Source organism: Athene cunicularia (assembly GCF_003259725.1).
Source record: "Athene cunicularia isolate RWA chromosome 1 unlocalized genomic scaffold, athCun1 chr1_part1, whole genome shotgun sequence".
Taxonomy (NCBI): Eukaryota; Metazoa; Chordata; class Aves; order Strigiformes; family Strigidae; genus Athene; species Athene cunicularia.
Window position 1 is genome coordinate 12,826,177 of NW_020799091.1, and position 15,406 is coordinate 12,841,582.

Consider the following 15,406-nt stretch of genomic DNA (forward strand, 5'->3'; position numbering starts at 1 on the left):
TTTAAGTATGCAGAAAATAAGAACTTGAAGAAAACTTGAAATCTGATGGAAATCCATCTACATCCATTATTTTGCATTTCTGAATTTTTTAAAAAATTTTATGAGTTGAATCCTGAACAAAATGCTTTTTAATTCAATACATTTAAGAAAAATAATACCCTTTTGCATGAAGTTATAAAATCATACATCCATTTTTGTTGTGCACACACTGATACTTCATCTGATAAAAAAAAAGTGTTCATGTTGTTTTGGGTTTTGTTTAGTTGTTTGAAAGCCTGACAAACTGAACATTATTTGAATGGGTTTTGTTAATAACAAAACCATTGTCAAACTCTCACCACTGGTTGAATTGCTTGCACTTTCACTGTGGCAGACCCAGGTGTTAAGTATGACGAACATTCTGATGCTTAATGCAGTGTTATAAAAGCTATCACCAAAGTAACATTTATTTTGCCAGTAGATAAATTTCCACTTGCTAGAACTGCATGCTCCCCAGCAATTACACCTAAAAGGAAGAGGAAAAGCTTCTCTTAATAACACATATTGCTTTGCTTGGTTTTAAATTATATCTGTAGCTTTTGTATCAAAAAATGTGTTATCATTTTTCATATTGAGAACTAATTTTTATACAAATGTAAGATGTTTTTGCTGTTATTTACTAAGCTATAAAGGATTTAGTACCTATAGCAATTTAGGTACTTCAGGGGCTTGCCTGCCAAGAGGATGAGTGTGGCAAGGCTGGCAAGTTGAACAAAGACATGCGTGAAGGGAATATTAAGGAAAGGACACTCAATGCCACTGGAGTGAGAGCTGCAGACTGCACTCTAGGAAAGGAAAACATCCCGAATGGTGTGTGTGAAGAAATCCACAGTACGTTTAGTAGAAGGCTGTGCTGGTTTAGGCCCTGCAGGGACCAGAGACCACGCTGCCGTTGTCCCTCCCCCACCCTCGGACTGGACGGGGCAGGGAGTGAGGTACAAACCAGGGGTTGAGATAAGGGAAAATTCAATACAACAGTGTAACAAATAGCAATATGAACAACAACAATAGCAATAACAACAACAATAGACAGTAATAACAGCAAACAGGACAAAAGATACAGAGATATACCACAAAGATACAGCAGTCACGTCGCGAGTACCATCAGGGACAAAAGCAACACAGAAACTGTTCCCGCGCTTGGGCGCCCGGACCTGACCTGATGTTAGCATGGTATCAATAACCCAGCTGGAGAGCCCTTCCCTCTGCTGGGCAGACTTAACCCTATCCTAGCTGAACCAGGACAAAGACCAATAGTGCATAGATTACATATACACAGAATCATTTGGCACTGCAAAAGACTTACTTTGTCTACCAAAAGACTCAATGACATCTTAGGGTCTGTGTGGGGTAATCCGTGCAATTAATAGAAACAATTTTACATGGAAGTCTGAATTGACAAGATTTCCTTCTAGCAACACCAGTGAGCACCTGAACACAGAAAATTGAGACCTGCTTGCTTTTACTAGGGTAACTTTAATTTTCTGTCCTTTGTGCCAAACCCAGAAGTCCTGTTCAAGATTCTATTCAGAATTTTCTTTTCTAAGATCTCCACTGACCTTAATTTTCTCCTGGAGATACCCCTTTTTCTAGCTAAAGACAACCGATTTTGTGAGTGGATTTTTATCCAGCTATTGTCATTCCAATTCTGTTTGAAAGCTGATACTGTTTTTATGGCAGCCAAGCAAAATTATTTATTGTGGTTCTCCACAGACTGGTAAGCAGCAGAATTGCTCTTAGTGTCCCTCACCTTGACCTTCATGAGTACCTTTCAGACTCTGGAAAGTGATTTAGTCTCAATATCTTCTTGGTCTTTGATCTTAACTGAAACTGCCAGCATGGGAAGCAATAAGCACAACTTTCCATGTTATATTTTATAGCGGTCATTTGTTCACATGGAATTGAATTGAAATCTACTGTCTCACTTATAAAAGGCAAGTAGATACGGACTGGGCAATACATTAACTACTCTCTAGCACCGGAGACATCAATCTGTGATAACCTAGAACCTGTGAGAGAGCATAACTTTGCACCTTTCCCTGCATTTCTAAGTCTCCCCTTAGTTTGTTGTAGAACTTTAATCATGTTTTAGAAGTTACAATTAAAATTTCCTGAGTATTTTCTAAATAGGCAGCACTAAGTTCTACACTACATGGAATCAATTTAAACAGCGGGCTGTTAATAATAATGTCTTTCCTCTTTACTGGACATAAAACTAAACAAGACTAATTAAATAGGGGTTTTATTTAACAACCTCCCTCCTCCACATACTGAGGAAAACAACAATAGTTGTCAAAAGTCTTGTAGAAGATACGTGCTCTATGCACAGAGAATTTCTGTTCAGGGTAATGCTGCCATATCAATCTCATTGCTATCAATTTGTTTCACTGTTTGTCGCAATACTTTCCTGTTGATGGAAGAGGCTGAATACAGCCATTACTGTCAACTCAAATCTCCAGATATTTCAGCCCTATGCTCATTACCAGGTTTTGCCCATTTGTCACGCTACAGCAGTTAAATACTTGAGTGATCAGAAGCAGTTTCAAAATAAAAAATGTATCTTGTCTTTTGGTAGCACAACTTTCTTGTAAACTAAGGAGGGTACAAAATGGAATAAGGATTTCTGGTCCAAAAAAAATGAAATATGTGTTTTATGACTGGTAACTACAAACAAAAATCTGAACACAATGAAGGTCACAGTCTAATAATGCACTTTACCATGTGTTGCTTCTAAAATATAAACAATCCCTGTGAACTGGTTTAATTTATAGACATACCTGCATGCTGCATTAGAACAAGAACCTCCGAACATTTTGTAGAATCAAATAAGTACGTAAACTGGTGTACCCAAGTGCTTGTGGCTTTGCCTATGAATAGAGAGTAAGAGAGAGAGAGAGATGGTAAGTAACATTTCCTCTGTTTAATTTTACTTTGCATGAGGGAGATAACTGAGCATTTTAGAATATCTGAGTTTTTCAACATTCCTGAATACCAGTTACTATTAAAAAAAAAAAATGCTTGTAATAAAAATGTAATGAAATACAGTCAGATAATTTTTACACTGCATATTCTAATAAGGTATTTTGTACCTTCCCTTGTTTTCAAGAAACTCTAAAGAGAAAAATCTTGGGGTATATAAAAAATATTTCATGACAATCCATTCTTTCCCCTGATTACTTGCAGCCTGTGGATCATTTAACTACTTGGCACAAAGTTAATCTGGGTTACAACAGCACAGTTGATTGAACCCCTGGTCGATACCAGCCTTCCTAACACTAAGGCCTTCAGTTTGCAGCTCTGTTTTTCACTTGCAACTTTAAAACCCTTCCCCTGAGCGGTTGTGGCACTGTTTTCCAGAGCCTTCCTGGCAGTATTTCTCCCTTACATTGCTGATCTTTGTTCTCATGTCCTTGCACCTGAAAATTCAAATCATGCTGTTATGGTGGGATCTCATGGGAAGAAGTTCCCACTGGCCGGAATATCACCTCTTCCTCGTGCCCCCTTTCTTTGTCTCTTGTTTTGTACATCAAACCACAGTGTACAGTGAAGTAGATAATGGTCAAGTAAATACTTAATAAATACAATTCAACAATGTATGTGCTCAGAAGCTTAAAAACCAATCACTGTGCAACAATTGATCTTAATTAATATATTCCAATAAACATTAACTTATAGGGAGTTTGAGTTGGTCCCAAAGAAAAGGTTACAACACTAGGAAAAAAACACAAAAAATAATCCTCATCATCATCTTCCTCAGTGCCACCTACTGCACCGAAGAGAGCTTCACAAAGAGAATACTCTTTCTGGCTAGCCACCAGGAAGAGTTTTCCATTTTCCTTTTCTCTCTCTCTCCTCATTGGCTTTTTTATTTCCCACCTTTCTCTGATAGAGTTGATGTGTGCCATCATCTGTGGGCACTATTAATAAATCTCTGTTCATATAAGACTGTCACAACATTTTTCATGCAGCACACTAATGAAATCCCAATTACATGTCTGCTCTTCATGCTTCGTGTTTTGATGTCTTCTCAAAATGGCACACTTGTCTCAGATGGGTTTTGCTTTCATTTCTGTTATCTTCATTTGTCACTATCACCAGTCTTCCACTCAAATCATATGTGTAACTCCATGCTTTCTTTGGCCCTCTCTCTGCATTTTTAAACAGGAGCACAGGTACCCCATATTATTAGGTCCTTTCTTCCTTTTTTTTCCTGGTGATAACAGCTCAGATATAGAACATTAATTTAGGAACATGAGTGTAGTAGGCCTTCCTGTCCTGAAGCTCACCATTTCATATGCCATCTTTTTTCTCTTTCCTTCCCATTTTCAATACTTGTCTATGTTTTTAATCCTTAGATTTCACAAAACTACCCCAGTAATGACATACTACTTGACATCTGATACTCATTTAACTTCATCTCTTCCTCTACCTTCTCTCAATAAAATGAATCAAACTCATTTGCAGCAATTCAAGTTGCAATTTCATGTCCTCCCTATCCACTCCTGACACCTCAACGTTCTCTGGTATCTGCTCCTAACCACCAGTGTTCACCTAAAACAACTCTGTTCATTATTCTTGCTTTCTCTATGCAAACTGCTCAAAAATACTGCCACTGAAAGGGTCCACACCTCCCCTGAATAATTCTTATGGATCTACAAACCTTGAAAATCATACTTTTTACTTCTTATAGATGGGGAAAATGCAAATTGTGTGTTATCAGGTATCACTTGGTCAATCTGCATCAGCCTGGACTACCATACACACTCTCTATAGAGGTGTGTTGCTTTCTGGGGCCTCATATCAAGGATGTCACTGAAAGACTACCGAGCCTCATACACTCCACTACTATCTGCTGCTGTTTTTTCCTGTGAGCACCAGTGATACAGCCAGGAGGAGCCTGAAGAGTATCAAGAAGGATTACAGATTCCTGGGAGCAGCAGTAAGGGACTCTGGAGCACAGGTAGTTTTTTCATCAATGCTCAAGGTGAAAGGGAGGGAGTTTGAAAGGGCCAGTCCAATCTGGCAAATCAACAATTGGTTATGGGACTGGTGCCCCAACCAGGGGTTCAGCTGCTCAGACCATGGGACTCACTTTGAGAAACCTGGTCTATTGGGGGCTGATGGGGTCCATCTGTCAGAGAAGGGGAAGAGCATCTTTGGTCATACCCTTACCCAGCTACTGAAGAGAGCTTTAAACTGAAGTTGCGAGGGGAAGGGAACCTCAATCCATCCCGCTCCTACCAGCTTGATGCCAGTGCCAGCAGTAGATGCCTAGAGTCTGGAGAGGGTTCACAGGTCAGCAGAAGAGCACCTGAAGAGCAGCACCAAGGAATTCCAGACATTCTAGTCAGTAAGTCAGCTTCATCAGGGGCCTGCACACCTGCAGGGCTATGATCTTATTGGCATCACAGAGATGTGATGGGATGTTTCCTATGACTGGAATGTTGGAATGGAAGGATACAGTCTCTTTAGGAAGGACAGGCAGAGGAGATGAGGACGTGGTGTCACCCTCTGTGTCAATGATCAGCTGGAGTACGTGGAGCTCTGCCTGGGGATAGAGCTTATGGGTCAGGATTAAAGGGAAGGCAGGGATAGGAGCTGTTATAGTGGGGGGCTGCTACAAGTGACCTGACTAGGAAGACCAAGCAAATGAGACCCTCTATAAGCAGATAGGATCAGCCCCACCTTCATAAGCCATGGTGCTCATGGCGGACTTCAACCACTATGATATCTACTGGGGAGACAACACAGCAGGACATAAGCAATCCAGGAGTTTCCTAAAATGCGTTGATGATTAACTCATTCTCCAAGTGATGGATAAGTCAATGAGGAAAGGTGCTATGGTGGACTTTGTTCTCACCAACAAGGAGATGCTGGTGGAGAGTGTGAAGCTCAAGGGCAGCCTTGGCTGCAGTGACCGTGAAATGGTGGAGTTCAAGATCTTTAGGGCAGCAAGGAGGGCACACAACAAACACACAACAAACCCTGGATTTCAGGAGAGCTGACTTTGGCCTCTTCAGTGCTCTGCCTGACAGAGTAACATGGAATAAAGCCCTGGAGGGAAGAGGGGCCCAAGAAAGCTGGTTAATATTTAAGGATCACCTCCTGAAAGCTCAGGAGCATTGCATTCCAACAATGAGGAAGTCAGGCAAAAGCATGAGGACGCCTGCATGGATAAACAAGGAGCTCCTGGGCAAATATAAAAAGGAAGCCTACAGAGGGTGGAAGCAAGGACAGGCAGCCTGGGAGGGATACAGAGAAGCTGTCTGAGCAGATTAGGAAAGCAAAACCCCTGGTAGAATTAAATCTGGCCAGGGATGTCAAACCAGGATATGGAGAAGGCTGAGGTATTCGATGATGTTTTGCCTCAGCCTTCACCATCAAGTGCTCCAGCCTCACCACCCAACATGCAGAGGGAAAAGGCAGTGACTGGGAGTGTGAAGAACCACCCACTGTAAGAAGATCAGGTTGGAAACCATCTAAGGAACCTGGAGGTACACAAGTCTGTGGGGACCTGATGAGATGTATCCACGGGTCCTAAGGGAGTTGACAGATGAAGTAGATAAGCACATTTCCATCATATTTGAGAAGTCATGGCAGTCTAGTGAAGTTCCCACTGACTGGAAAAGGGGAAACATAACCCCCATTTTTACAAAGGGAAAAAAGGAAGATCTGGGGAACTACAGGCCAGTCAGTCTCAGATCTGTGCCTGGCAAGATCACAGAGCGGATCCTCCTGAAAACTGTGTTAGGGCACATGGAAAATAAGGAGATGATTGGTGACAGCCAACATGGCTTCACTAAGGGCAAATTGTGCCTAACAAATTTGGTGACCTATGGTGGGGTTACAGTGTTGGTGAAGGAAAGAGAAACTGATGTCATCTACATAGACATTGTACAAAGCATTTGACACTGTCCCACATGACATACTTGTATCTAAATCGGAGAGACATGGATCTGATGTACCACTCGTTGGATAAAGAATTGACTGGATGGTCACACTCAGAGAGTTCTGATCAATGGCTCTATGTTCAAGTGGAGAGCGGTGATGAGTGGTGTTCTTCAGGGGTCAGTATTGGGACCAGCCAAGAACATCTTTTTTGGCAACATGGACAGTGGGATTGAGTTCACTCTCAGCAAGTTTGCTGACGACACCAAGCTGTGTGGTGCGGTTGACAATGTTGGAGGCAAGAAATGACATCCAGAGGGACCTTGAGAGGCAATGAAGATGATCAGAGACACTGGCACAGGTTGCCCAAAGAAGCTGTGGCTGCCCCCTCCCTGGCAGTGTTCAAAGCCAGGTTGGACGGGGCTTTGGGCAACCTGGGCTAGTGGAAGGTGTCCCTGCCCATGTCAGAGAGGGTGGAATTATACGAACTTTAAGGCCCCTTCCAGCACAAACCTTTCTATAATTCTATGATTGTTATACTACCACATACCATTAATCATAACAAAACCAGTAACAATAATTTAATCTTCTTTGTTCCAAATGTGCTTATATTATTAAAAAAACAGAACTCAGAATATAATTTTCTATTATTACCATATCAAGAGAGAAATCTGCTCTTTAACAGATTAAATATTTGCAATTGGTAAAAATCATAAGCAGTAAACAGGCAAGTGTTTGATGTGTTCAAACCTGAGAATTTGCATGGAATGGCATTTAAATTGTCCTAAATGTATCATGAACAGAAGTTGGATTGAAGCCAGAATCCATAATAATGCAAGTATAAATTGTCAGCATAATTTAAAAGAAGTTTAGTGCACTGGGTTTTTATTTATTGTTGACAGTACAAAGCTAACATTGTCAGGAGATTATTCTGTAAAGTCATTATTTTGCTTCAGTTAAATTCACCAAAAATAAACTCCATTGCTAATCAAATAAGTCAAAGAATCAAGATTTAACTGTGAAACAACTTTTTCAGTTTAATCTGACTGAATTTCAATAATAAAGGGTATTTTGCTAAATCAAATAATGTATGAGTCAGGAGTTCACCTAACTTGTGTGTTATTTGTAAAAACACCAACATATTTTAAATACTCTTAAGCCAAACAAGATAGCATTAACAATCCAGGTCATTCTTGTTGAGGATCAAATCTCAGTCTAATTTGATTATAGAGCTTTGTTTTACTGTTCTCAGTTTATACAGAATATGACCTTACAAAATGTTCAGGTACTTTTCAAGCTTATTGTACCTCCCAAGAATTCTCTTCTGTATAGAAACCACTTTGTAGGAAAGCATCTTCACTTCTCACTGTCAAGAGATTTAGATGACAGCCAGCAAGCCTCACTAAACCCCTGTAGTCATACTAAAGAAATGACTCAAACATCCCTTAGGTTCTCATCATAAAAGTTTTCCTGCAATGGCAGTCAGTGTTTGCCTCCTCTTTTTTTTTCGCATTGATTTAAGCTTTTGTCTAATCATGATCATTTATAGTAGTCTCAGTACCCTTTTTAGATATATTCTTCCCAAGCAGAGAGGCAATTTTCACTGCATGTTGTTCAGATTAAGTTCCCAACTTGAATCCTCAGTACAATAATAGGCAGCCTTTCTAGACCGCAGGCCTTTGCAGTGCAGAAGCTGAGAGCTGCAAGTCACCACATCATCTCTATTGACTACACAGTATTTTGAACTTTCTTGCCTTTTTTTGTCCCTCTTTCCAAGATAAATCAGCAGTACATTCACAAAACTGCAGCTGGAATGTGGAAGTATGACAATCATTGTGGAAAATGAGCAGCATTAGAAACATTGACTGGAAGGGAGAATTGACATAATGACAATAGAGCAATTTAAGGTTCCTCGGTTTCCACGTATGATTCTGTAGTTTGAACATACGTAATAAACTGTGTAATAATCCAACCAACCCTTAATTCTTCCATGGAAGAATTAGGGGCAAGTAAACAAGAGACTTACTAGATGTTTTAAAAAGTAATCTAGAGTGTAACTGTGAGCTCTATTTCCAATTTAGTTAGTTTATAGATTGTTCTAGTACAAAGCCTTCAAAATAAAAGTTTTAATACTGAATGAACCACCTTGGTTTAGCAATAAAAAATGAGGAAATGAATGGACAGATTAACGGGGAGGTTTCCTAGGAACTTGCTCAAGAGAATGACTTGCTCTCACAGGATGTGTAAGTGTCATTATCTTCACTTGAAGAACCATGTGTAAAAATTACTTTACTGCAAAGCAACCCACGATCTCTTCGGATTTATGAAATTGAAAGGAAAAAATTCACATACAACTTCCTCTCTGTGAGGATGTGGGATGGCTGAAGAAGTATTCATTCACCAACAGTAAGTTCTCTGCAGGTTATCATCTTTCTTTTCCCTCTGCAAATCCTCAGCATTAGGGCAATGGGTGGAAAAACCAAATCTAGCAAGGTGATTTTCGTTGAGCAAAGAATGCATATTACATGTTCCTTGGAGCCTTTTTGAGTTTGAGGAAGTATCTCAAAATTAAAAGCAAATGCTCTGTATAGGTGGCACAGATTCTTGTGAAAAATTACTTCAAGCAACACCTTACAGGTAAAGCTAATTAGATACACCATGACCTCAGATAACATGCCATGCTGGAGCAGAAAGACAAATAGATTGACACAGGACTCAGCACTGGAGCTGCCCAGAACCTGATGAATGGAATACTTGGGAGCATAATATGAATTATACAATGATTTATTGTCCTAGAGAGAACCATTAGTTATGACAGATAGCACTGATAGCTGTATTATTATTTATTTGCTGCTTAATGAATATCAGGAATGTGTTCAGTGTTACAGCAGGTCCATAGCTTATGCTGGCCTTGAAGGTTACATTTAGCTTTCCTTAAAATCATTAGAACTTGGCTGTTAAACCTATCATCTGTTTAGTTTTGTGGTTGTGGTGGGGTGTGGGGGGTTAAGCCTTAGCTTCAGTAAAGTACAAGATAAATTCCACACAGTAGAAGTTTATACTGAACAAATATAAATATTTGCAATACTCTGCTAAATGGGTAATATATGATATTCAAAACATCAAGGAATATAGATTTTTCTAATGAAATGCTACTTTGAAATAGTGCGCTTGTTGCAAAATATGCCCTGCCATAGAAGAGCATAACATTAGTGGAATAAAAATCAGCTCATAAAATCATACACTTAATACAGAAAAATTTATACGTAGGCAAAGAAATTTAAATACCACTAATTTCAGCTTTAAATAATATTGGGACCACATGGTTGCTGATACACCAGGCTGTTCTAACTCATGTTAGTCTGAATGCATTTCTACACTGTTTGCATCCACGTCACCCAGTTTTTGTCTTCCCCAAAGGAGAGGATATGGCTCTGCTTTTGCTGAAGCATTATGTCTTTTTCCAGAGGGAAGACTAAAATCAGAATTTCTGTCCTTAGATACTTAATGGAGTCTCTACTGCATTCCTACTTAGCAAATTTTGTAAACTGGATTGTAATGTCTCAAATTTAAGGAGCAGCTGCAATGACATAGTGCAGAGATTTTGTTAAGATTTGGAAGGCTAGCACTTAATTTCCCACCACCCCCCAAGCCCTGTTATGGCTTTAAAACTCTTATTGCAGGATAAACTGATCAACAATCTGTCTTCCAAGACTTGGAAGAGTCTGTAAAATTCAAAAAGCCCACTTTATAAATACTACTAAACAGCAAATTATATGGTAATTTTGGAGGGCATGGTCAAACATACTTCTCTAAACATACTTCTCCTACTTCTCTAAATGGAAGTTAAAATGTCTCAATATCCCACGATCAAAAATCTAATGTCTGAGCATATATCCATCTGTATTAAACACAGTGAGCTTAATTTCTTTCCACTCACACATTCCAAGCAATGCTGGCTGCGCATCCTGTTATGCTGTAATAAATGTGCTTCGTGGGGATCTACTGTACTTCACTGCTCTTCACTTACAGCAGTGATGCTTTTAATTGTTACTTGTCTGCCTGGTTACACAGGTGTGCAGATGAAATATTTCTCCTGATAAGAATATTAGGATTCACAGAGTCATGAACTCTCTGGAAGTTAGAGTGACAGCCAAGATTTTTAATAGCTCCTGAGCAATGAAACCAGAGAATTGCTATCCATTATGCTTTTCCTCCCACTTAACAACAAAATACATATTAAAAGTAAATTACCCTCGAGAGAGGACAAATATGGACTGATTCTGGTCTTATCCTTCTAATAGCTAAGGCTCCGTATCAGAATCACTAATCGTGTTGACCAATCCATGTTTCAGTGGCTAGTAAATGTTGCTGTGCTAGACAACTTACAAAATTTCTATCCTGAAGTTGACCCTTGGTAGGAGTCTGTGTTCATCTTTTGCATTTAGAGCTGCAGAGTACCCAGATATTCTTTTGCACTGCTGGGATTTCTGATATGCCAGGGCAAGAATATAAGACTAGTAGGAGTATCTTCCCTACAGCAACATCATTAACGAGGACACTTCAGAAGGCAAAACACTGATATTTCATTCTTACTCTTAGACCTACAGGGTTATTAAACTATAGATCATGCCCACATTCACTTTGGTCTCAGTGGCAACTTTGATGCCTCACCTCTCTTTTCCTTCTTTGCATTTAAATAAGCTTCGATAAAGATTTTGCCTTGGTGCTACATGGAATATTATGACAAGTTCCGTTTAAAAAATGCAAATGAAGATAAGGTTGGCTGAAGAATGTGTGCCAAGATGTGCTGAAAAGGAGTTGTTCTGACTAGGAAGAAAAATAAATTTAGGAGATTGGATCTTGGAACCAATCCTATTTCATCTTGTCTTTAATGACCTTGGCATGCAAATAACAATTGTATGGTACAAAATTGGACATATTACCAATACAGCAGATGATGAAAATAACACATGGGAACAGACAAGAGATGTGATTCTTCAAAGCACAAGGTCATGCACATATGGATGACTGGTTATGGGTGGAAGCTCATAACTTGCAAATGATTGAGAAGGATAAGTTATCTGAGTGTACTTACCTGAGCACAGAATGAGTATGTGACAAAAAAGCAGGCAAATATGAATCTAGGTGAAGCCAGTGACATATTTCCAGCACAGCTAGAGAAGCACCAACATGTACACCCCTAGCAAGACTTTTATTTGGATGCAGGATACAATTCCACTCATACAGGATCAAAATTACTCTAATTAGAACACAGCAGTATTATGATGTGAGGAAAGTGTCATTCAAGGAAAGACTGAGAGTCTTTGCCTGATTAGCAAAGTAAATAAAATCTGAGAAGGAAACTGCCTATACCAAATAAATGTTTTTTAGAGTGAAACATCAAGAAGATGCATATATACACTTGTGTGTAATATATAATATACAGTAATACATATTATATTTGCTATATAGTAATCAATTATTAATTAAATACATCATACACAACATATTGCAAATATAACAATATAATAAATATGCAATATTATATATACCATATTACATTATATTATTGCATAAAATGTACTATATATGATATAATTGTTTTATATATGGTATATATATAGTATATAAACTCTAGATAATATAGTGAATAGTGGAATAATATAATAGGGGGTTATCTAATACAGCAATATAATAAATCCATTATTATAAATTATAAAGTATTTTATTTGTATAATTAATAAAACCATGCATCATTATACTTTGCAAGTGTCATAATTGTATATTATATAATTGCATAAGTATATTAATACTCTATTAATAAAATATTAATTTCTGTAATCTGTAATGTTATACAAACCTTTCCTTAACTTTGAGAAAATTTAACTTGTTAGGTTCACATATAATATAAAGTAATAGTGATGAGGAAATTTAGAGATTTGCAGGACATTTTGTCTATCCTTGGTTGACACATTAAAATTATTTCCATTTGGCAAAAATGCTCTGAAAGAAACAAAAATACTTACAGTAATTTACCAAAAATGTTGGTGCTTACATTAAATCAAAAAGTTGAGAGTATTTTAGGACATAACATTGAGAAAAACTGCAATTGCTACACCCTGTGGTCAGGGTGACTTTCGTTCACACTTACCTGCTCTTTCTCTGAGTAGTGACTACTAAGTCAACATTATCTGTAGGCTTGGACTCACTAAATCTGATGGAGCCACATTTATTGACTCCAGTAAGTTTGGATATAACAATGATTTTGTACATGCAAAATCTAATATTATTACTTGAATTTATGAAATAATACAAAGTTTCTTAGCAAAAGCCATTTATCCTCCAGGAGGCTGTTCTATTTTCCAGATTTCTCTTTTCTGCTCGTATTTTTGGAACATTGTAACTACTGTTGGCTAGAATACTAAAAAATAAAAATTTGAACTGGTTCTCTGAGTACACTCATTCAGGGATTGCATGTTTTACATTTAATTATATACACATCTCAACAGAAAAAAATGAGAATCTGTTCATATTTCCTCAATCATATTTAGTATTACTTTCCTCTATGTTAATAAAAATGAGTCAACATTATATTTCAAGTTATCTTCATTTCATTACATTAGCGAGACATCCTCCAAATGTTACTGCACTTTAGGGAAGAGGAAGAGGAAGAAAGAGCCCTTAATTTCTAAGAGGAGTTTTTTAATACCAAGGATTATATCCAAAATATTTCTGTTGATCTCCTTAATTAATTTCTTTGTGCTAGTTTGGAATAATTTTCTTTGAGCATGAAAATATGCACAGTGTGCTTTAAGCAAAGTTAAAGTTATTAAAAACCTTAAATCCTCTTCTTTAATCCCTATTAATAATTGTATAAATGTAATGTTCTGACATTCCTTGAAAGAGGGTATTAGGGCACATAAATCTTGTAAGATGAAAGCTACCATCATTAATTTCTCACACGGTACAAAACACCATCATGAAATACCTTGAACACAGATTTACTAAATTTTAAACTGGCGCTTCATCCCTGTTTCAGCAAGCATCCTCTGCAGATTTAATGATCAGGAACATCCTCCTGATGCATGCTGGGAGATACGGCTGCAGGGTCCAGACTGCGGCAGACACCGTGTCAGACGAGACGGAGCTGCTTGTTAGGGGTGAGTATGCTCACCTGAAAACAGTCACCAGAAACTATTGTACCGGGGAATTTAAAGATGTGGGATGCAGGCATATGTGTGCTATGCACTATTCTTCAGATTTTATCCTGTTGAAAATGTTTGTGATTAACCTACTGTCTTTGAAAACAGTTTCACCATAAACTGACCTGCAGAAATGGCAATGAGAAACAAAAGACAGTTGGCTAATGGACATGCAGTCTTAAGAGAGATAATAGTGCAAAAGGTATACTAGATTAGTAAAAATGTAGACAATTAGCAGTCACAGGCCTGTGCAAGGTAGGTATGATGAGTTCTGTGCTTTTTTATGTGATGCTTTACATTTCATCTCATAGCCAAGCCATCCTTTCAGGTTTAACAGTTTAGCAATATTCATTCACCTCCTAAGAGGAGGGACCATGCATAGTTTTGTAAAATGGTAGATATGAACAATGAAACAGAAGCCTCCTAATATGACAGGGATTTGGGTTTTTTCACACATGGAATTGTCACAACCAAATTTTGACGCTATCTTTAGACCCAGTCCTGTAATCTGTTGAGTTGCTTTACCTGTCATTCAACCTTCCTGATTATGCACAGGAACAGAGTCATTGACCTGCAGGATCCCAGATCATATCTAGGACACTAGGTTACAATAAAGCAGGGGATTGGCACCACGTGTGTGTTCCGTTCAGCAGAGTATTTCTGCATTCTACACTACCTGTGTGTGTGTGCACACACGTGTGTGTTCACTGCCTGCTGGGACTTGAGACTTACAGTCCACTTACTGGCATTACAACTGGTGGGTCCTGCAATGTCAGGATTGATGGATCTCCGCTAGGTCACACAGCTGGATAGCCTTACTATGGCTTATATGCTTTCTGAAAGAATAAATCAAGGTAGATATTTTATTAACACTTGGGAAAAAAAAAAAAATCAAAACTATTTAGAGATTACAATAATTCAAAAATACTTATTCTAACACATTCCACCACATCTTTAGATTTGATATGTTCATATCCATCACTTTTAGGACAAATATATGCTTTGAATGATAAAGTATGTGTCTCACTGACTGCAGGGCTCTTCACATTTTGATGAAAATAACTGTTAAATATTTCCATAAAGTCACTTTGAGGACCATCAGATTTCTGTGAGCTATGGCTCTATTGGGATGGTGGTATTCAGTTGCCTCAACACAGACATATAATGCCACTTTAGCTGCCTTATGAAATCTGATTCATCCTGTGGGTTATGCAAAGACCTTATGTGTTTATGTGACCTTACCTCTCTCAGAAAGGAGCTGGAGGGTCTATGGA

At 38.3% G+C, this 15,406-nt stretch overlaps 1 protein-coding gene across 10 annotated transcripts in view; it reads left to right on the forward strand.

The window, feature by feature from the left end:
• The window catches only part of CNTN5 (contactin 5), a 673,480-nt gene that overhangs the window by 605,103 nt on the left and 52,971 nt on the right, over nt 1-15,406 (forward strand). For all 10 annotated transcript variants that reach the window (XM_026847687.1, XM_026847705.1, XM_026847677.1 and 7 more), the window contains one exon: nt 13,970-14,090. In XM_026847687.1, the coding sequence (XP_026703488.1) occupies nt 13,970-14,090 (121 nt within the window). The remainder of the gene's footprint in view (nt 1-13,969; nt 14,091-15,406) is intronic.